We start from the raw sequence: 21,838 nt of genomic DNA, 5'->3' as shown, positions 1-21,838 counted from the left end.
GGCCAGTAGTGCCGGAGATACGTGCAAACATCAAGTTTTCAACGGCCAAGCTGAAGCTTATCCCACGTGCAGGTCTTGCAACGACCATCCGCAAGGTATCTCGTTACTTTGAAGCAGTTGAAGTATTATAGAAGCCTTCATATGAAATTGACTAGTAGACTCAGGGCGTGTCTGAAGGGGCAGAGCCGTAGCGTACCAACTGCTTCTATTACACTAACAGCGGAATGGGAACAGCAGGAAGGTGTGCGTCTCTTACTAAGTAGACAAGAGACATATGGAGTGTTAATCCGAAATCATTTTTGCTATAACCTCGAGTCAAAAGATTTCTCCATAGTCGAAAGGCTGAGGAAATATTTAGATCTTTGTGTTATCGCTTCTTTGTAGTTGATGCGATATTTCGACTCCTTGGGCACCCCAACTGTAACTCGAAAAATAGCAAACGTATTTTCCGCATGAAATATCGACACCATTGATTAATTCTATTAGTTTTTCCTATCCTTCATGGCTTCAGGTACATGAAGCTTTAGATACTACTCTCAGTCTGAGAGCCCCATGAGAGATCGCGCTAAAACATCTCAGCAGACCATATTCAGCACTGGAATCGTGTGTCTCATTTATTTGACTGTCACACGGATCTCGGGTTTATCAGACAGTCATTCGGCTGACGCACTGCTATATTCCCAATCGACGAAGTCAATCTGTATGAATCCCCGCCAAGAACCAGATTAGAGCTACCAGTGCTCAAACTCGATGATCATACCATATATTGGAACACAATCATGCAAACTGCGTGAGGATGTAGAATGAGCGGGAGACATCACTATCTTAGATAACAGTGTACTGTAAAGCCGAAGCATGTTTGAAGCAATTGGCCAAGACCATGCAGCCGCTCATTAATAGAAGCATCCTTCAGTACATTGAGGAAGGTCAGATTGAACAATTATCCAGCGACGACCAGATAATCTATTGCTTCACGGTGGCTAAATGGAAAACGTAGCTGCAGGATTTGGCAGAGGCGAACAAACATGGCCACGTAAATTGTTGAAAGAAGCAGAAGTCTTAGCTAGAATGTTGTCATCTAGCTTCATGATCGGCATGCGCAACGTTACGTGGATCATGGTTGAATGTGGTTGGGCTTTTAGTGCAGGCAGATAGGTACGTACTAGTCTTGAATCCTTCACCAAATCACTGTCGAGGCTCGTATACCTGCCCTTTCGGACGAGACTGAGCTGAACGGGTAGAACCCGGTCCGATGAATTGTGTCTCGATCATGCAACCACCAGCAGGAGGTCGGCTGCGTTACCAACGGCTTGCCTCGGCCGAGTGGATTGTGGCGGCTCCTAAAGGGACCTAAGATGTCATAGATCAGCTCTCAGATGATAAGGACTAAGCTGCCATTCGCCTGAGCAGGTTCACCCGGACTAACGCCACTGCCGTCTCTTATCCCAACTTCCAACATACTTGTACGCCCCGCAACTTGCCATTAAGTGTTAACCGTGCCTATAGATACGACATGTCACCGAGAGGCAAGGTGTCGCCCGCAAAGTGAGTGCGTCGGCTCCATCAAGAGATCCAGAGGGAGAGACCCAGCGTACCAGCCTGGCGGAAAGCTGCGTGGGGTTGATGAGTGACCACCAACGTACCAGGCTGGGATTCCCTATCTCTGGGTTTGCCTGCTACCGCTTGCCAGATGGCCAATGGGAAAGACCGAATTTCTTGCAATCATTAGGACATGCCATACTTCTTTGGTTCTTTAGCTGACCTCTTGCAGGGCGGTCCACAAGGCTAGGTAGGCCGCATGCTTTCCTGGGATGTCACTCACCTACCCGAGATACCGAGGAGACGCTGCAGCCGTCCGGATCAGAATGCGCGCTGGCTGCTCACCCCGCAGAAGATATTCTGGAATAAGGGTTCGGCGGCCGGGTATCACGGATGGAGCTCTCGCAACCTTTTTCGCCATCTCGCATGCCCATGTCCCGGAAACCACGCGAGGTGGTGGCCAAATCCATCCATTCAATTTCTAGGTTGCCCACATCAACAAGCCCATGTCTGTTTGCCGCATTGAAAATCATTACCAGTTATGATATGGAATTGCTGTGTGAGGAAGAAGGCATTTCCAGGCGGCATTCATGAATGCTTGAATAAGCACAAATTATTCCAATTTAATTGTTTGGCTGTCGCCCAGGGTGGTGGTGGTCAGTCGTGACACCGTGCCACCGCGCGCCACGCCATCTTTTCCAGCCAGCGGGGACCTGGGGAAATGACAAGAACTTTACGTACGAGAATCCGTAATTCCAGTCGTTCTCGATAACCTTAAACTGCTACCGAGGCGCTGGAGAATCTGTCGCAAATAGACTGGGAAAAAAGGGCATCAGTAATCGATGTTGCGGCGGTTTGTCAGGCGTAACATATCGCTTGCCTTCCTGTTTGTTCCTTCGCGTGATGTTTGCTCACCAAGTTTGTCCAAATGCTGTCCGCTGTGCTACAGTGAGAAAGACGGTGAGACAGTTGAGCAAGAAAGGATGCCGAGGTTGCTGCCGAGTCAGTTGCGCCGATTCGCTGTTCCTGGATAGATGTGCTGAATGAATGACATCTCCCATCTTCATCGCCAACGCAGGAATACCGATACAATCAAATCTGACCACAACCGCATTTCCAAGGTCCTTTTGCGCGGGACTATCGCGTGGGGCGGAACTCACCCATCAGGAAAGTCTCCAAGCGCAGTCGGACGAACCAACCCTCTCCAGCAGCTCGGATCCTAAGCGGCAGGCATCCTTCAACCGTGTCAACCCAGAAGGGCGCGCCTACGGAGCACAGAGGGACGTTTGTCACGCCTTCAGAGGGGCCATTTGCGGAGGGAACGAAGGGGTGGGAGGGGTCTCAGGAACTTTTTGTTCATCCACTTGTGCCCAGACTGCTCAACTTGTCAGTGCTTGTGTCATTAACCTGACAGCCTCGAAGCCAACTCGACGCAATGATTGGCCTCGCTGCCGACAAATTATGACATGGGTGGCATCATTTGCCGTCTCTTCCGACGTCCTTCCCGAAGAGTGCAGATTGTCGCTCTGTTACCGCGTCTCTGAGTGGCCAGCAGAGTCGGAACTCGCTTCTCCAGCTCTTCTACTCTCGCGTGCCTTTGCAGGGATTCTACTCGGGTGATTAACTGAGAAAGTCTTGGCCTCGAAGGCTTGAAGGGGGACAACCGCGCTAGACAGGCATCATCCTCGGACCCCAAGGTCCCTTTGCTATCGGCAGATCCACTGAAAGCAGGGCCCTTTTGCATTGAACGACTTTTTGTCGGAGGAGTGGCGACGCGGGTTGGCTAGCTCGCAGCCACCAACGCGTTGGTCTTGTTGCCCTTTTCCTCCTTTTGGCTCTAGCGGTCGAGCCTGGGGTACGACTTGCAGCTTCTGGCGATGCTTCCCACGCTTCCCCGACCTTGGCCACCCGTCTTGGACATTGTTTGAGTTGCTTGAGATGTGCTTGGCTGCCAATTTCTCTGCCACACCCGGCGACGCCATGCCCTCCCGCGGTGACTACCTGCTCTTCTCGTGCTTGGCGCCCAGCCCCCTTGGCGATCGATCAGCAAGGCGGCTCTTTGAATGGCCTGTTGAGTGCGGAACGACTCACCTCGATGCTCTCAGTCAGCTCTCTGGCTCCTGTCAGTCTGACAACCCCGACGTTGTGCGCCCCATGTCGTCAAGTCAGTGTGCAACTTTGGCGGCTGGAAGATGGGAGGCGGCGGTGGCCGGCGGCACGACGGCGGAGGAGGGTAGCGGGATGGATCAATTGCCAACGCCCCAACGCCATTCCCGCTCAAACGGCGCTCAATGGCCCTGGCCTAACCATCGAATGACAAGAGGCCTCTTGGTCATTTCTGGGAGGCGGACAGGCTCCGCGACCGCACCGTCGAACAGTACATGAGTACCTAATTTGTTCCAGTCACCGAGAGAGGCCTATCAGGGGGTGGAGAAGAGACGGGCGGAATGTGTCCACCCCCAGAGCACCCCTCCACTCCCACAATCCAGCCCGCTCCTCCTCGAACTGCTAGCTCGTTGCCTGCAGTTCTTCGGGTGGTCCTCATCTGCGAGGATATCGAAGTATCGAACGCGGGTTGGCGGGTTGGTCGGTTGACTCTCTGTGCCGTGGTATCCTATCAAACGGCACGATCACACCTCTTACGAGCAACTAAAACCGTCCCTTCCCACCCTTCTAGACGGTGGCGAGGAAGAATAGACCCAACAAGAATCCTCTCGAGACGAACGATTGGTGCATATCAGGGGCGATTTCGTTTATCGGTCACGTCAGTGCGTCTGTCAAGGACAAGCTACCGCCCGTTCCACGGCTCCAGGTGTGTGTACTCCATAGGAGACACACACACACCCTCTCGTCCAAACAAGCTTCCGCTTGCATCCAGCGCAATATCTACATAGTAGCCTTTTCGTATCGCCCGATACTCCGCCAGGGGTTGGCCCGCTTCGCCCACGACTGACTCCATTAGGCAGGTCAATATCTCGGCCCACTGGTCGCCGATATGGCAACCGATCATGGAGTCCATCAACGAGGCCCTGGATGTGCGACGCATCTAAATACTACCCGACGCGCTCTCCCTCGTCGTGCTCGATTTTGGTTTCTTCAGCCCACAAGCTCTACGACCAGAGACTCCCCCCTTTGAGTTCCATTCTTTTGAGAACTCAGGGTGCAACCCGAACGCAATACCAACCCGGTAACCAGTACCTGAAAGACTGCCAACCATGGCCTTCAGCAAGTGGAGGGGCAAGGTCGGAGAGCGGCCCATCGTGGTCGACGCCGTCTCGACCGGCGTCGATGCCAACGGTCTCGAGACCGTCAACCCCGAAGCCGAACTCAAGAAGTTCAAGAAGATTCACAAGTGGGATCCCTTTTTGGACATTGACAAGCTCGATGCCGCCGACGCCGCCGTCCAGTCTGGTGACTACGAGAAGGAGGCTGCCGTTGAGGCTGCTCTCCACGAGGACTCTCCCTACCCCGAGGTCCGCGCTTCGGTGAGTTTGTTCAACGTCCCGAGTCGAGCAACGGGCGTCATGACTAACAAGCTCAGGTCCAACCTTTTGACGATACCGAGCTGCCCATCAACACTATCCGCGCCTGGTCGATTGGTGCCCTCATGTGTACAATCATCGCCGCCTGCAACATTCTCCTCGGTCTCCGTCGCTCACCCATCATCATCACCTCCACCGTGGTGCAATTGATCTCCTACCCCCTCGGCTGCTTCTGCGCCAAGGTCATCCCGGAGATCAAGTTCAACCTCTTCGGTCACGAGCTCAACACCAACCCCGGTCCCTTCAACGTCAAGGAGCACACCATCATCACCATGATGACTGCTGCCGGTGCCACCGCCAGTTACGCCATTGATATTCTCCTCGCCCAGGAGATCTTTTACAAGCAATACTTTGGCTGGGGTTTCCAGATTCTGCTCATTATCTCGACCCAGGCCATGGGTCTTGGTATCGCCGGTATTCTGCGTCGTTACCTCGTCTGGCCCGCCGCCATGGTCTGGCCCGCGACCCTCATCACCACTACCGTCATGCACTCACTTCACGACCACTCATCCTCAGATCCCGCCCTTACCAACGGCTGGAGGATCGGTCGCTACAAGTTCTTCCTCATTGTGGCTGCCGCTACCTTTGTCTATGAGTGGATTCCTGAAGTGTTTGCTCAGTTCCTGCAGATCTTCACATTTGTCTGCTGGATCGCCCCCAACAACGTTGTCGTCAACCAGGTCTTTGGTGGTCAGACTGGTCTCGGTCTTATTCCAATCTCCTTTGACTGGAGTACCATTTCCGGTTTCTTGCTCTCTCCCCTGCAGACACCGGCTTTCGCCATCGCCAACGTCGGTGCCGGTATCATCATCATGATGCTCGGCTGCATCGGTCTTGCTTGGGGCGGCCCCGAGTTCTACCGCTACCTCCCCATCAGCGCCAACTCCAACTTTGACCACTTTGCTCAGCCGTACAACACCAGTCGTATCTTGACTCCCGAGTTCACCTTCAACGAGACTGCCTACAAGGAGTACTCTCCTCTCATCTTGGGTCCTGCGTTCTCCCTGTCTTACGGCATGGGTTTCGCTGGTCTCATCAGCACCCTCGTTCACGTCGGTCTCTTTTACGGCCGCGACATCATCGACCGCACCAAGTCTGCTTCCAACGAAGAGGCTGACATTCACCTCAAGCTCATGCGCCGCTACAAGGAGGCTCCCGAGTGGTGGTTCGCGACCATGTTCGCTGTCAGCTTTGCCTTTGGTATGATCGCTTCCCAGGTCTGGAACACTCACTTGACCTGGTGGGCCTACATCATTTGCATCATCATTGGTGCCTTCTTCATTCTTCCCGTCGGTATCATCCAGGCTGTCACCAACCAGCAGACCGGTCTCAACGTCATCACTGAGATGATTGTCGGATACATGACGCCCGGCCGCCCTGTCGCCATGATGCTGTTCAAGTCTTGGGGTTACATGCTCTGCTACAACGGTCTCCAGTACGTGTCTGACATGAAGGTCGGCCACTACATGAAGATTCCTCCTCGCACCATGTTCGCTGCCCAGACCTTCGCCGTCGTTTGGCTGTCCCTTGTCCAGATTGCCTCTTACAACTTCCTCCGTGGTAACATTGACGGCGTCTGCACTTCCCATCAGGCCCAGGGTCTCACCTGCCCCAACGCTCGTACTTTCTACAATGCCAGTGTCATCTGGGGTGTCATCGGTCCCCGCCGCATGTTCGGTGCCGGCCAGCTGTACTCTTGGGTCAACTACTTCTGGCTCATCGGTGCCATCTGCCCCGTCATCCAGTTCTTCCTCGCTCGCCGCTACCCTCGCAGCATGCTCCGCTACGTCTTCTTCCCCGCTATCTTCGGTGCCGCTGGTATGATCCCTCCTGCCACCACCTGGTGGTTGGGCCAGTGGGTTATTGTTGGTCTCATCTTCAACTGGTGGGTTCGCAACCGCTTCTTCGGCTGGTGGAGTAAGTCTTTCCCCTGTGGAGTTCGTTCTCATGTCACTCACTAACCTGCTTCGCAGCCCGCTACAACTACGTTCTGTCTGGAGCCCTCGACATCGGCACCGCCCTCTGCATCGTTATCTCTGGACTTGCTCTGGGTCTTTCAAACACTGAGTTCCCCGAATGGTGGGGGAACACTATAGCGGCATGCGAGACCCACTTTTATTCTAAATTGTCCAATCAGCTAACTGGTGATATAGAACAACAACCTGGACGCAAACGGCGCCGCTGTCACGAAGATCCTACCCGACGATGGATCTACTATCGGACCTACACACTGGTAATATAGTCAGATGGCTACCCAGGGAGCAAGCGCGAGACATGTGGTTTGCATGCAAGCTACATTATAAAATGGTCAGATATGAATTACCACATAATACAAGTACGCTGGAAACAACACCGTTGGTAATGTCCAGAGTGAATGTGTCCATGATAACACCATTACAACAGCTGCTTCAACGCAGCTTTGTTCGCAAATGCAAAGATAAGCCATCTCGGAACTCTGCTAGTACAGATGGGCCTCAACTCGGTTTGTTGACGAATGCTAAGAGGTCAAGAGCGAGCCAGAGGATGTGAAACGATCATGATCTCGCAGCTGACGCAAGACGCCTTCCATCAATAAAGTCTTGTTTGTCATCTCTGTCATTTAGAGACAGACACGGACGATCACAGTCGCCTGAGCTGTTGAACGCAGCCATCAGAATACTGATACATCTCTGGAATTCATGCAACGTCATCGTGGACTACGTCGCCAAGGATCTCATTATCACCTTCCGTTGATCCAGCCAACCTCTCAACAGAAACGCTCATTATCCTGGTAATGTACTACGCTGAATACAACGATGATGCAAACTCGCTCACAGAACCGGACTATTCGAACTCTATACCTACGAAGAGGATGCAAAGAGAATGACTGCTGGTAGCCGGCGGCCGGCCCTTGCACTAAGATGCTAGGGACAGAACGGCTCACTCTTGCCAATCGCTGTGAAGCAGAAGATGGCGTCTTGGGCCTACGCCTCTCAACTTGCAGAATAGTGCGGAGCGTTTCACCTCATAGCCTTTATAGGTAATTCTTTGCATCTGTTAATGGTAGGGACTGCCTCTTCAAGGGTGAGTAGTAGAAATCAGGTTAATCAACACCCGATAAATATTGGGACACATATCAGAAGGGCGACTTAAAGGCCTATACGGAGCTCAGCAATCTGGTGATCAACTGCGTGCTGGTGTTGAGGGGGAACGTTGCTTGGTGTAGCCCACCGATCCTGCACGAGGGCTAAGTAGTGGAAGTGATATGTGCACAACCCAAGTCGCCTTGCAAATCCACCTTTTCGTCTTTTTATGTACCAACTTCAGCGGATCTAGCCAGCCCATCGCGTACCTCGATTACACCAAAGTCCTCTCTCGAGTAATGGTTCTTGTAGGTATTCTCTGCCTGGTAAAAGGCCGAGTAAAAGAAGAAATCACGAGCCAAACATAAGATTGGCCCGTCGTGTCATCGGTAGCCTACAACTCGTCAGTGCCTTCCCTTCCAATATGTTATGGCGCGGCCCAGGTGCTACAGCGACCAGTACTCTGTAGGTACTTGACACAAGCCATCGTTTCACTCTGCCTCGAGGCGGACTACCTTACCTTACCCTGGCGTGTAGCAATCTATCGTGTAAGACAAGCCAAGGAAGCGCCGGGCATTGTGGCTACGAAATGGGCGTCCCATGCCTGATGCACCTTTACCATTGAACTCGATGTGTTGTTATCACTGAGGACGTCGCCGACTACGATACGTGCCCCCCACCCCAGTAAAATTATAAGATACTTAATGCGTAGATATCATAATGCGGTTGCTTCAAGAACAGCACTGTGACTTCCAGGACGCCGACCCACTGCTGCAACGTCCTATCTTGTCCATCCTTCATCAAGCTCAAGTGAATGGAATTGCAAGCGGTCGGGTTACCTTCTGCTCAGTCGTATACCCTACCTTACCTTAGTAATTGAGAAATTGGCCAAGCAAACCAAAGCATACTGGAGTCCGGGCAGGTACGGCAAAGCCGGGATATTATCTCACCTTAGTACCTACCTTGCTTGAGATGCGCGACTAATTTTGACTAAATTATCAAATGATGGGTTACATCCCGGGCTCTGATTGGCTCAACGCATCGGTAGTCGAGGTGGAGACCCGGGGCCTACCGTGCGGAAGCCGACCGCCTAACTTACCTACCTCAGCTTGGGTACCTTGGCTGAACTTCACCTCGAGTTATTCTTCCTTTTTTCTTTTCCTCTCTTCAACGCAGACCAGTCGCTCAAAATTTACGCGATCACCTCCACGCGTTGAATTCGGATTTCAGGGTGTTCATACAATCAGGAAGCTAACAGCCAACAGATTTCAAACTCTTTTGTGAAGCAAACCGGACTCAGAGAATTCGGGGGTTGATCTGAGATCACCTCTACTTTATTACCTAGTGATAGTCTTCTCTGAGCAACGAGGCGACTCCAAAGAGTTTGTGTCGGTACGGCCAAGGCGTGGACTTGGGTCGTAGATAGCAGGTGGTGAAGTTGGTGAGAGAGAAACATATGTTTCATTTGGTAAGTCATCTTTTGGGAAACAATTCTCGTGGCATCAGCTAACTTGGAGTGAAAAAGGTCAACATGCCTCCCAAGAAGAACAAGGGTGCCGAAGACAAGCCCGCCGAGAGCAAGTCACCGTACTACGCTCCGACCATCATGGCGAAGTGTGCCATCTTCTTGGGCGACCTGTCAGGTCCTGTTCTTGCATCGCATGGTACCAACGACAGCGGCATCAGGATCGGAGCCAGGATCCGCGTGGAAACCAACGATGGGTTGGATCCTCACATCGCCCTCATCTTGAAGTTCCCGGACGGCGCAGACAACGAGGATAACGGTTCCGGTGTGCGCTTTCATTGTGAGTATCCCATCATTGCCATTCGATGTACACTGCAACTAATTTGTTGGGCTGTCTAGACACAAAGAATGGGAGCACATACGATCCTTTTCCGACTCTCGACATTAGAATTCGATTTCACCATCAGAAGTGGACTCAGAAGTTCGAGGAGGCGTCTCCTGAACTGCTCAGTAGATTCCCTTCGCTGCAAGAGGGTCCTGGCACGACGATCATCACCTTCTCATGCGACGTGGATGACAAAGACAGAGTCTCGATTGAAGGCTTGGGTATGGCCTACATAAACAAGTCGGAGCCCGAGCTTGAGAAGTTTGTGAACGAGAACGGTTCTCTTCATGGAGTCACCCTATCCGACTTCATTCGTCGCAAAACCTTTCATGTTTTCATGATCAGAAAGGGTACACCTACCCACATCCAGAAGAGCTTCAGCTTCGAGAATCTGCCGCCACCCTTCAACTACCCTTATGGCGATGCTCACAACTTCGATCCCGAACGCGGCGCAGATTTTCTCGCCAAAAACCCGCGCAAGGCTGCGTACAGCTCCGTCCACAGGTATGGCTACAGATGGAACCGAGTGCTCTCATACAATACTAACATTATCATCAGTTTCAACGACGCCAACTCCATGTTGACCGTCACAACGCAGTCGCTACTACAGAACGACTTGTATGTGTGGCGGCAGGCTCAACTTATCTCTGCTGTCAAGCTGCACGCCTACTTCGTTCCCAATCCTGAACGCAAGAATAACTACTTTGTTATTCTTCCTCTTCCTAAAGAGTTCATGGATCAGTTCGAGCCTGTATGGGCAAAGCTCTTGGACCAACAAGTCTCTCTCACTATGTGGGAGAACGAGGACGACGAGAAGCCCTCTGGCTCTTGGTAAGTCACCCAGGGAATCCACCTCACTCTCATGTACTGACTACGTGTAGGGTATGTAGCTTCAAGCCGTACACGAGCGGCATCCAGGCCCTAGAGCCTCACCCTCGTGGCAAGTCCGAGGCTGTGCTTGCCGTGGTGCGCCCGCCCCCTCAAGATCCCGGCAGTCAATGCAGCATTGTGAGCTTCGAAAGTCGAGCAGATGCCAATGCGGCTGGGATGGCGCACTAGAGCTGCGTAGCCCTCCACTTTTTTGGCATCTTGGACGACACCGAGCGCAAGATCATTGCCGTCGACAAGTGGAACGAGCCGGATTCCGAAAGTGGTCATCTCGCTCAACTCACAATGCGTGGGCAAGGCTATGCGGAGTGGATGATGCAGTCTGGCACTGCAGCTGAAGGCGAAGGCGTGGCCGGTCTCACTAAGGCCGTGACGTCCGCCACAATTATTGGAAGCCCGCCTTCTCTCCGTCATCTACCCAAGGTGTCATTCTTGCCTGGCAAGGATGTCCGCTACGAGGAGGCTCTAACGAGCATAAGCCTGGAGGAAGATCGAGAACGGTGGCATGCGTTTTGCCGCCAGGTGCTACTGGGAATCGCCATCGTCACAGCAGTAAGTCATTCTTCCCTGTTTTGTGCGAAAGAAGAGAAGACTAACAGTTTTATAGGGCCCGGGTTATGGCAAGACCACTGAAATGGCGAAGACCGCACTCGCCATGGAGTATAGTCTCGGTCGTGTTTTCTGTACGGCGCCAGCTCACGTGGCTGTTACCAACTTTGCGGTCCGCACCGACAAGATAACCCGTGAAGTTTGCCTGCGATATAACGACAATCTTCCCGAGGGTACGCCGCGAGCTCGCCATCGAATGGTATTACGTGGATACAAGCGAGCCCACGAGCTTGCCGCGTTCGAAGCTCTGCTGGAAGACCCTCGTCTTGGAGACATGGCTGCCCCTCAACTGTCGTATGGCCAGGCACCCTGGCGCCTTGAGTTATCCGTGGCCTTTTGGCTCTTGGTGCTTTTGCGTTCCCCTGCTGTCCGAGACCTCCACAAAGACGATAAGGAGGCGCTGCACCAGCTTCAACGCCAGGTCGATACCAGACGGGACTGGGCTAAACTTCGAGCTGTAGCCACTGGGCAGATCACGTGGGACGAGTATACCGAAACGGCTCCACCCCATCAGAAGACCTTGTCCACTGCCATGGATCAGCTTGTCGCCATGGCAGACATCCTGGCTACTACGCCTTCTGCGTGCGTATCTGTCACAGAGGTGTACAATCGTTGGTGGATGCAGGCGAAGGCTGTCGCTATCGACGAGGCGGCAAACATGGACCGCGGCGACCTGGCGAGTGCTTGGGGCAACAAGATGCTGCCATTGTTGTGTGGCGGGGACACCGAGCAACTTCCACCCACTGTGTTGACCGATGAGTACTGCATCGACGCAGCCGGTCACGTGTTCAACCAATTTTCGAACGACGGCCTCATATCAGCCCAGGGCTTCTTGATGGCATCGGGGCACCTGGCTTACCGTTTGCGCCTGCAACTCCGAACCGCCAATGGTCTGTTCGACATCGTCGGTAAAACCATCTATCCGGACATCCCGGTAAGATATGGAGAGAGCTGCTGCATCGACTTGCCGAAGTTCAAGAACGGCCATCTTCTGGAGAGCTTCTTCAGGGAGCGTTTCCCGGAATTAGTCGCACCCAAGGAGGGCAAGTTCGCGCCAATCTTCGTGCACTGCCCCGATACAATCGTGAGAATCGATCACGTCAACGGGAATAAACGGTGCAACGACCAGGTTCACGCTGCCCTCAACATGGCATCCCAACTTGTCAAGGAGAAGTCCGTTGACGCCTCGAAGGTGGTGATTCTGTCACCATACAAGGCGAATGTGGAACTCTTGAACAAATGGACGCAGAAACACTACCCTGAGCTCGCCACGATGAGTCCCGCATCGACCATTGATGGTTATCAGGGGCAGGAAAACGACATTGTCTTTGTCGTAATGGGCACCAAGGCCCGTAACCCTGGTCCCGGGTTCACGACGAAACGCGCCCGGCTCAACGTCCTCCTTACGAGGCAGCGGTGCGGTCTCGTCGTCTTTGGCGACATCAACGTCGTCGGAGAGATGAACCCGAAGGACTTCGGCACCATGCCGCAGCTGGACCTCCCAGCTGCGTCGAACTTCTCGTTGGCGAAGCCCCCGCAGTTCGTGGTGGGCGGCAAAGCCCGTGCTGACGGGAGGGCCGTGGGGATCGTCAAGAAAACGGCACCCGCACAATACCGGATCTGGCTTTTGTTGTGGCAGAGTGGCAGGGTAGTGACCATGTCTGTCAAAAACCTCGGCAATCTCGATGGTAGCCCTGAGACGGGAGTAGAGAGGGAGGAAAATGGGGCCAAGAGGAAAGCCGAGGAGGAAACTAAGAAGGAAGCCAAGAAGCCTAAGATCAAGGAGCCCGAAAAGAAAAGCGAGAGCTAGAGTTCTTTCTATTTTGCAATGAAAACCTCTTCATAACGTACAATTCTACATAAATATAATATACCTATGATCCAAAAGGTGACACGCTCAACAATGAGCGTGCTCTAAGGTAAGCCACGCGTCCGTGCAATCAGGAAAGAATCACCTACCTAGAGGTACCTATCATGCACTGATTGGCAACTTACATAAGCTACTACTGTCGCATTCAACAGTCTGGGAAGCTGGCATCACAATCCAAGACAAGGTGGCATCCTTATGTAAGCATGTTTTAGACCCTTTCCTTTGCACCGAACACTATCAGCAATAAGATGAATCAACCATCTATCATTCAACCTGTCGAACCGTAACATGAGCTGAAAATTTGCGGAAGGAGATCCCGATCGCAATTGGCGGTTCCATTCGAGAAGGTTTGTAAGCGACTCTCGTCAACGGGCACGGGTATTGCGCGGCGTCCGCGACCGAGTTCGTGGTGGTAGCAATGCTCTCCTCGTCCACCATTAAAGTACAAGAGTTGGCTACCTCAAGTAGCCAAAAAGTATCTCCCGGTAGCAGAACTCATAAGACAACTGATAGTCTCTCATTCAAACCTTGCAGATTGAAGTGACTTGCGGGTTGGGAACCCAATCCACCACGACTCAAGGGCACTACGGTGCTTACGTCGCCGAGAGACGTGTAAAGGTAAGGATGCCGTCGAGACTAGCAGAGGGTTGGATCGCGGCCCGGCCGATTAATCAAGAGTGCGAACAATCGACCGGCGGAAGGTGCCGAAAAGTCGTGTGAATGGAAGCAAAGCAGGGATAGAAGCGGCATCCATGGCCGCAGGGTAATACTTGACCGAGATGAGAAACGATGTCTGCTTCTCGCCAAAGGTAATTAAGGCAGCACGCCGACGCTGGCGGTCAGGTGCGTGAGGCAAGGTAGGTAGTCTTCTCAGAGCACCAAGCTTTTTGCTCATGCCGGCAGTGGGCACGTACCCTGGGGGCTAATGTGGGTACGATCAAGGCCTCTGATTCGTCCCGTGTCCTAGTCAAAATAAGGTATTGTGGGACCATGTCGGAGAAAGCCCACTCGACCACTTCACCTTACCCAGCTGGACTTCGCCTCGAGTCTTTCTTTTCGTCTTGATCTCTCCAAGGGACACCGGTTACCGAAATTTTCGATCGCTTCCACGTCGTCAAGTTCGGGTCTAAGGGTATTTACAAAATTGTGAAGCTAACAGTCTACAGATATCGGATTCCTTCGTTTTTTGCCAAACCGGACTCAGAGGATTTAGACGTTAGTCCTCGACTACGACTAAGCCCTGGCAATAGTTTTCTCTGAGAAACGAGGTGAAATCAAAAGGGTTCGTATCGGTACGACCAAGGCGGGGATCTGGTTAGGATAGTAGGTGGTGAAGTCGGAGGGGCACAGCGAGAAATACAGAGAAGTATTTGGTCTTGCGCCATCAGTAATTAAGTCCCCCCTTCGTGGAATGCGTGGGCACATTTCTGACAATTTAGCTGCGAAGGAAACATGGCGAATGAGGACAGAGAGACCGAGAAATGGAAAGCCAAGTTTACGCCATTGTTGCACGCATACTTGAGCCGAAAAAATCCCAGGACGCGACCTACCATCGAACAACTTGACAAACTCGAGTCGTTCCTGACGTCCGAAACAGAGCATATTCAGCACACTCATTACCTCGGAGATCTGAAACAGAAGCTACCTCTCATCAAAAAGATTTACGAGTCATTGCCGCAACCCAATCATCACAAGAATCTCGATACAGCTCGTTTTTGGAGCGGCCTTTGGGCTCTAGAGGTTCACTCTTTAAAGGACATTGAAGCAAGGTTTGAAGCAATCCGGTCCGAGAAGCGCAAGGTGCGAAAGCTTCAAGAGTACCTTAAAGCTCTTGACGATGCAGCAGCCAAATATCCAAAATTGCTCAGAATGTGTATGATCTTCTCACTCCAATTTGATCCACAAAAACTGATTAGATTCTCAGTCACGAAAGGGAAAGACCAGGAGAAGGATTCCAGCGGGGCACAGCTTGGTGAAGGAACGCCGGGCGACACTGCATCAACTGCGACAAGAAAACGCCCAGCTTCAACGTCTGAACCGTCGGCGACGCCGCAGAAAATACCCAAGAAGACGGCCAAGGAGACGCCCCAGAAGACGCCCCAGAAGACCCCCAAGAATACGCGCAACAAAGCAAAATCTGCCGAAGTGAGTATTGAATGTGACACAGGACTAGGTGCGAGCCATCACTGACTTTATTTCATTGCAGGCACTCAAGCGCGACAACGAACGATGTATTGTCACAAATATGGAAACACCTCAAGTCTGCCATATCATTCCCTTTGGTTTGTTGAACGGCGAAGAAGCGTTGTGGCCCTTGCTTGATGCAATGCAAGCCTGGTTTGGCAAGGAAGCAGTGATCAAAGCTCAGAGAATCCTGTGCGAAGAAGACGACGATAACATCATTGATGAGCCGGCCAACATGGTCTGCCTAAACCCCCACCTGCATAAGTGGTGGGCAGACGGCAGGTTCATGCTTAAGCCAAGAGGACCACCATACAAGGAGCCTGTGGGAGACGACGGCGTTGCGACGGACCTCAAGACTGCCAATCAGTCGAATCCTCGTCACTCTATGAGCACACGTCGCGCAGAAAAACAGCCGGCCGAGAGATTCCGATGGTGTCAGGAAATGACTTTTCATTGGCTTCGAAAGACAGGTTTCCACATGACGGATCGTGCCGACTTCAACTGCAATCCCCGTGACGCGTTCCAGCCCATAGATCACAAGACACCTGGGGCAACGAGATTAGAGCCTTGGGAACTTGTGGTCGACGGACAGCTTATCAAGGTCTACGCCGATCGCGAAGCCGACCTGCCCAGCTACGATCTGTTGCAGCTGCAGGCCAACCTTCTCACGGCATTCTCGCTCACAGCTGCCGCAGACCCGAAGCTTTACGAGTCTGACGACGAGGATATGGATGCGTTTTCTTATTAGAAGCAAAAGAAACGCCTACTAAAAGAATAATATTATAAATAATTAAAAGAGGTCCCCTGCGCCATTCATAGTCTACGAATTATACATAGTAGAATACTTTATAGGAAAAGTAGTAAAAAGACAGAGGTAAAAAGTACAAGGACACTAAGCGCAGAGATACTAAGGGCAGAGTTGCTAAGGATAGAGATGCTAAGGATAGATTTAATAAGAATAGAGATGTTAAGGACAGTAGGTATATTAATTAATGCTATATATATATTATCGTAAGAGGCAATACCTTAGATAACTTGGCCCTAACCCCTTCCACTTTGAGCTAGCTAGCTATATGGGCTTAACTTACTTATACTATATACGATTATATATACATATTTACTCCTCGATAACGATAATCTTTCGCTTAATATAGTTTAAGATCTTAAAAAAGTAAAGGGCTATATAGTTTATTAAATTATCTAAGCTGTAGTACTATTTATTAAATTTTTATAGTTTATAATAATTTAGTAATTTTCTGATTTATAATTATATAAGTATAATAAAAAAAGGTATAGTACTCGATTTATTAAGAAATTAAAGTTCGAAAATTCAAATATAGCTTATAAAAGCTTAAAACTATTTAATTTATATATAATAAATATGTAAAATATTAATATTCTAAATTAGTTTATTAAAGTATAAAGGCTTTTTTATAAATATGTATATATTTTATATAGTTAATAAAATCTATTATTTTAGAAGCTTTTTTTATATAGGCCCGGACTAATTTATTAACTCCTTAAGAAGAGGAAAAGAAACAAAGTAGTTAATCTTGTGTTCAAGATTAGGAACGAAGTAGGTACGTAACTTGATAGTAGCGATAAGTTAAGCTTGCTGCCACATGTATCCCATTGAGCACGAGTTAACGTCGGTACACCATTCATCAGAGTAATAAGTAGCTAGCAGTAAGATGATACAGCCCTATTCCCGCCATTCCCATCACACACGAATTCAAGAAGGACGTTAAATAAGAGAAAATATGGGGGCATGTATCCGACGTTATTGTGCGCTTAATGGGACAGTTGTCCTAGAGCAGCGACTGCGTTGAAACGGTCAACATCCACTTGGCATCATGGAAATTGTTGATAATGTTATCCCCCTCGGCAAGATGTCTCCTTGCTGCCCCACGTTTATATAGTGGCTCCATAAAGGAGATGATACAGCTTTGAGATCAATGAACTGAGGCTCATAGCTCGGCGCAGCATTGGTAGTATCCGACAAGCTATCAAGAGCGGTGCAAGTACTGCCAGGAAAGGCCACCCATGATGCGGCAACTTGAGGCAAAAGAATTCCACCAGGAACTGCTTACGGCGGACTAGGCGTAAGGCATCCGAAGATCGTCCTCAGCGATTGCAGTCCTCTAATTCTAGCTGATCGCTTAATGAGTTGAACACAACGGTTGGATTGCCGATCCCCACGAATGCGGAGCAGACTTCAGCAAAGGCATTTTCCCTGGTATTCATGCTTCAGCCTGCCATAATAATTAATGAACAAGATCCAGTCTCCTCTCCAGCTTACTCGGCAGCCAACTTGATGTTGTACTCGAGCTCCTTGGCAGCCTTGGGGTCCCCTTTTCTCTCAACAAACTTCACAGTCAGACCATCCTTCACCGCAAACACAGAGTCGTCATCCAAGTACTTTGAGTCCTCGTCAAAGATTTGTGTTGTTACCGACTTGAAGCCTTCTGATTTGACCTGGAGAGTTGTTAGTGCCTGCGTTGGGATATGCGCATTCGAGTGGATTACTTACAATGAGATGAATGTGAGCAGGTCTGAAGTGGTGGCGGTGGAGCAGGTCCAAAAGCTTTCCAGCGGGGCCATCACCCGGTACCTGAGAGATGTCGTCAATACCCAAGAGCAACTTCATCAACGCATCCCGGGAAAACTCACTGGGTAAGGCGTGGGCCGCAGGCAGTAAAATCCATAACGTCCCTCCGCATCCGTCTTGAAGACTCCACGCAGGTTGTGCTCGGGCTGATCGGCATCTTGCTGCTCGTACAGACCTGTGGTGCAACATTAGACGACATGTGCACCAACAGAAAAGCTTAGCCTGATCTTTGAGACTTACCGTTTGTGGATGCTTGCCAGACATCGACTGAGGCATTTGCCAGCGGCTTTCCGGTGTTAGAGCACGTCACTTGGCCGTACATGAAAGCGAGCTCGCCGTCCTCGGGGCACTTGACGGCGATTGTGCTGCCGTTGGGGCGGACAGGGGTGTCGGCCCGCCAGAAGGGGCCGAGAATGGCTGTTGCTGTGCCGGGTTGGCCGTTCTTTGTGGCCACTCTGTTGGTGATATCGTCGACGAGCCTGACAGTCTCATTAGCCTCACCGCAATTTGCATCGTTCATCATGAAACTCACGATTCGAGTCCGAGAACATCGCAAAGCAGCTGGCCCTCGTTGCGTCGGTCATTTGACATTTGGCCCGCCCAGTTAATCATGTTGACACCCATCATCCACTCATCTGTCGTAAGATCGACCTCGCGAGCAAAGTCATGGATGTGCTGGATGAATGAAGTGAGAATCTCACGGAGTCTGGGGTTCGTCTCCGATCCCATGGAGGCGATGACCTGCTTGGTGAAGTCCTGGCCGAGGCCTTGGTACTGGCCGTCTCCGTTCTGTAATGAGCCCATGGTGAAGAGACGTGAATGTGTGTTGTATGATGAGTTTCTGGTTAACTCTAGGGAGTATCGCTGATGATGTAGATAATGCTTTTCTCGGTGAGACGACGTGATCTTGAAAGATGAGCTAACTTCAACTACCCCGACTGCCAAAAGCGTCCCGCAGTTCGATGGAGGATACTTATTCCCAATCACAGCGCGTGCATTACCCGCCATTGCTTTGTAATTGCACGTGCGCTGTTGCTGTGCGGGTACCACCGGCGCTGGGCTTCTACGCTCCCGGAAACCGCCCCCCGGGTCCGGGAAACACACGCAACTCTCTTTTCGGGTACGGGGGAGAGATCCGACGCGAGGGGTGTGTCTGCCGAGACTCACAAACATACTGATAGAACAAAGGACATGCCATATTTGCACTCATTATGCACCTATTCCGGTCGGCTTGCCCCGGGGACCCCGCAGTTTGATGGCTCCAGGCTTCGTTTTGGCGGAGTCACGCGCGCGGGAAGGATCATTGGCTTCGGCTTCGGGCTGTGAGACGTGACTCTGCTGTACCCCTAAATCCGTGCGGATTTACTCCAATGATACGATGGTCATCATATCTATCATTCAGTAATATCTCGTGATAGTAGACGTGAGATGAGTGTTCACAGCCGCTCACGATGTGTACGCGAAGCCCAACTTCACAGTCTTAAAGCGCTGGATCCATGGGCCAATTCGCGTGGTTCAGCTTTGTAACGAGCGTACTACGAACAGCTTGAGAGTTTGGGGCAACTTTGATGGTCACTGAAACTCATTATTCAAAAGTCTAGATGAGGTTTTATTCTATTTTGACATTGATTCACGCCTTCTTAACCCCATTTGTCTGCGCAACAATGCGGTGATCCTCCTCTGGGCCAAAATCCCAGCTCGCCTCATCTGAGCCGTTCGGCCTGCTAGCCCTCTTGAACCCAATCTCAACGCCCTCAATCTCAACCACGGGGCTCACAGCCTCAACCTCTGCCTTGTAGCGCCTCGCGTACCACTTCTCGCGAACGTTGGGTGAGCTGAACAGTTCTGGCGCATACCCCTTCATTGCCTTGAGCGCCGTGCCAGAAATCTGATCGACGCTGTGACTGTGCCGCAATGCAAGGAAATCGTCGCCCGCGAGCTTGCGCAGTTCCTCCTGGACGTCCTCTGGGTATTTTCCGGCCTTGATGAGAAGGAGATCATACTGCAAGAGCGATGCCTTGCCGTGCCATGAGCCACCCTGCGTCGCTCTGTTGTATAGACCCGTGAGAGCGGCGATGGCGCCCATGCATCCCGTTCCGTAGTCGGAAATCGGGAACGGAGGCACGACGGGCTCGTCAAGCCCCATGAACTGACCCTGCGCCCACGCCACACCACTCACCTACAACTCAGTCAGCAATTTGCAGTGTCGAAAACAGAAACATGTTGACTTACACAATCGGCAATCTGCTGCCAGCCGGGCCGCTGGCACCACTCCCCTTGGTACCCAAAGCAGTTCTCATTCACGTACACGAACCCCTTTCCACGCTCCTTGGCCAGCTTTGTCAACGCAGTCGCGCCGTACCCCAGCTTCTCCAGGGCACCAGGGCGGTAACCATCCAGCACAACATCCGCCTCGGCCAGCAGCGTCTCAAAGTGCTTTCTCCCCTCCTCAGTCTTGAGGTCGAGATCCGCGGCGTGCTTGCCCATGTTGCCATCTACTTGGAAGAACGGGACATCGCTAAGGTTCGGGCTAGTAATCTTCAGAACATCCGCGCCGTACTCTGCGAGGATGCGTCCTATGACGGGTCCTGCGATGATGCGGCACAGCTCGAGGACCTTGACACCCGACAGTACCCGCTTGTCAGATGTAGTCGGCAAAGGTGCTGGCGGTGTTGAAGTCTCAAGACTGTCCACGCTCCACGGAGGAAGTGTGGTGTTAGTTTTGCCCTGTAAGCTGATTAGCAGTGATATCGCGAACTCAACAAGTGAGACTTACATGAGGCGTCTTGATAAAATCCTCATGCTTGAGAACAGGCACTCCAGCTTGGCGCTTATCGGCGTTCATCCGCTCAAGTTCATCGACCGAAAATTGCTTCACATGAGACTCTATCGCCTCAACAATAGCACTATGATCTTTCAAGTCTGGCCTAAATGCCTCAAGACCGATCATGCCGAGCGTTGTCGATGCTTCAAGAGATCCATGAATGTGGTAGTACTCACCCGGCTGCTTTGTCTCATACAAATTCGCCGACATGCGGCGATAAGGATCTGACTGTGCCTGAAGCAAATCCGTATCTAAGGGCACAAGTCAGAAAACTTCATGTTGCTTTCAAAATTGCAACAACATAACTCACCTTTTAAAAACTGCTTCACTTCTTTATCGAGTTTGCCATATCCTCCAACGGTTGCCAAATACGCCTGAATCAGGAACGCGGTGCTTTTCTCCAAGCTCACAGACACCTTCTTGCCGGAGGCGACGCCATCCTTGGTGGCTGCAAGGGCCCCTGCTACACCACCTTCAATAGCCTTCAGAGCTGAGGCCAACTCCGTTTCTTTGAATGGAATCGGGAAATAGGGCAAGTCGCGGGTCGCCGAAAACTGCACAGCCTTTGAGATCTTTTCTGCCTCTGCTGGTATCTGGACGGAACTCAGGACGAGATCCAAGATTTGTTTCGTCTCAGCGACGGATGAGTATTTTGAGTCCGCCATTGTTGCTCGCTTGCTATTGTGAAAACAAGGCCGTTCGAAACGATTCTCAGTTGGCTCGCGCGTACAAGGCCTGGATTGAGTAAAGAGTAATACAGAGAGTACAGAGTAACCAAACCGTTGAATCTACTGTTGATTGTGTGCAGCTATCAGAGTTACGATAATCGTCAATTACGAAAAAAGGATCATTATTTCTTCCG

General features: G+C 51.4%; 5 protein-coding genes across 5 annotated transcripts; 3 read left to right on the top strand and 2 right to left on the bottom strand.

Annotated features, from left to right (window-relative positions):
- Positions 1 to 4,754: 4,754 nt before the first annotated feature.
- CABS01_03866 (OPT family small oligopeptide transporter) lies at positions 4,755 to 7,318 on the top strand (the record flags this gene model as incomplete). Its single annotated transcript, XM_060537238.1, has 4 exons — positions 4,755 to 5,024; positions 5,081 to 6,998; positions 7,055 to 7,110; positions 7,235 to 7,318. The coding sequence occupies 4 exons, from the start codon at positions 4,755 to 4,757 to the stop codon at positions 7,316 to 7,318; spliced, it is 2,328 nt and encodes a 775-aa protein (XP_060391496.1).
- A 2,356-nt stretch (positions 7,319 to 9,674) lies between these two features.
- CABS01_03865 (uncharacterized protein) lies at positions 9,675 to 13,300 on the top strand (the record flags this gene model as incomplete). The annotated part of the gene is made up of 6 exons (XM_060537237.1): positions 9,675 to 9,948; positions 10,008 to 10,497; positions 10,552 to 10,824; positions 10,875 to 11,001; positions 11,053 to 11,433; positions 11,489 to 13,300. 6 exons carry the CDS (start codon positions 9,675 to 9,677, stop codon positions 13,298 to 13,300), a joined length of 3,357 nt encoding a protein of 1,118 aa, XP_060391495.1.
- Positions 13,301 to 14,812: 1,512 nt separating this feature from the next.
- Positions 14,813 to 16,292, top strand: CABS01_03864 (uncharacterized protein; the record flags this gene model as incomplete). Its single annotated transcript, XM_060537236.1, has 3 exons — positions 14,813 to 15,233; positions 15,285 to 15,505; positions 15,567 to 16,292. 3 exons carry the CDS (start codon positions 14,813 to 14,815, stop codon positions 16,290 to 16,292), a joined length of 1,368 nt encoding a protein of 455 aa, XP_060391494.1.
- A 1,547-nt stretch (positions 16,293 to 17,839) lies between these two features.
- CABS01_03863 (dioxygenase) lies at positions 17,840 to 19,160 on the bottom strand (the record flags this gene model as incomplete). The annotated part of the gene is made up of 5 exons (XM_060537235.1): positions 17,840 to 18,019; positions 18,075 to 18,155; positions 18,215 to 18,327; positions 18,393 to 18,631; positions 18,685 to 19,160. The coding sequence occupies 5 exons, from the start codon at positions 19,158 to 19,160 to the stop codon at positions 17,840 to 17,842; spliced, it is 1,089 nt and encodes a 362-aa protein (XP_060391493.1).
- A 622-nt stretch (positions 19,161 to 19,782) lies between these two features.
- Positions 19,783 to 21,641, bottom strand: CABS01_03862 (CoA-transferase family III; the record flags this gene model as incomplete). Its single annotated transcript, XM_060537234.1, has 4 exons — positions 19,783 to 20,331; positions 20,385 to 20,879; positions 20,929 to 21,227; positions 21,287 to 21,641. 4 exons carry the CDS (start codon positions 21,639 to 21,641, stop codon positions 19,783 to 19,785), a joined length of 1,698 nt encoding a protein of 565 aa, XP_060391492.1.
- Between the last annotated feature and the right edge of the window lie 197 nt (positions 21,642 to 21,838).

The sequence above is a fragment of the Colletotrichum abscissum genome, assembly GCF_030869225.1.
Source record: "Colletotrichum abscissum strain IMI 504890 chromosome Unknown Scaffold_7.1, whole genome shotgun sequence".
NCBI classification, from domain to species: Eukaryota; Fungi; Ascomycota; class Sordariomycetes; order Glomerellales; family Glomerellaceae; genus Colletotrichum; species Colletotrichum abscissum.
The sequence above is the reverse complement of the archived record's forward strand: the minus strand, read 5'-3'. Positions and strand labels throughout refer to the sequence as shown.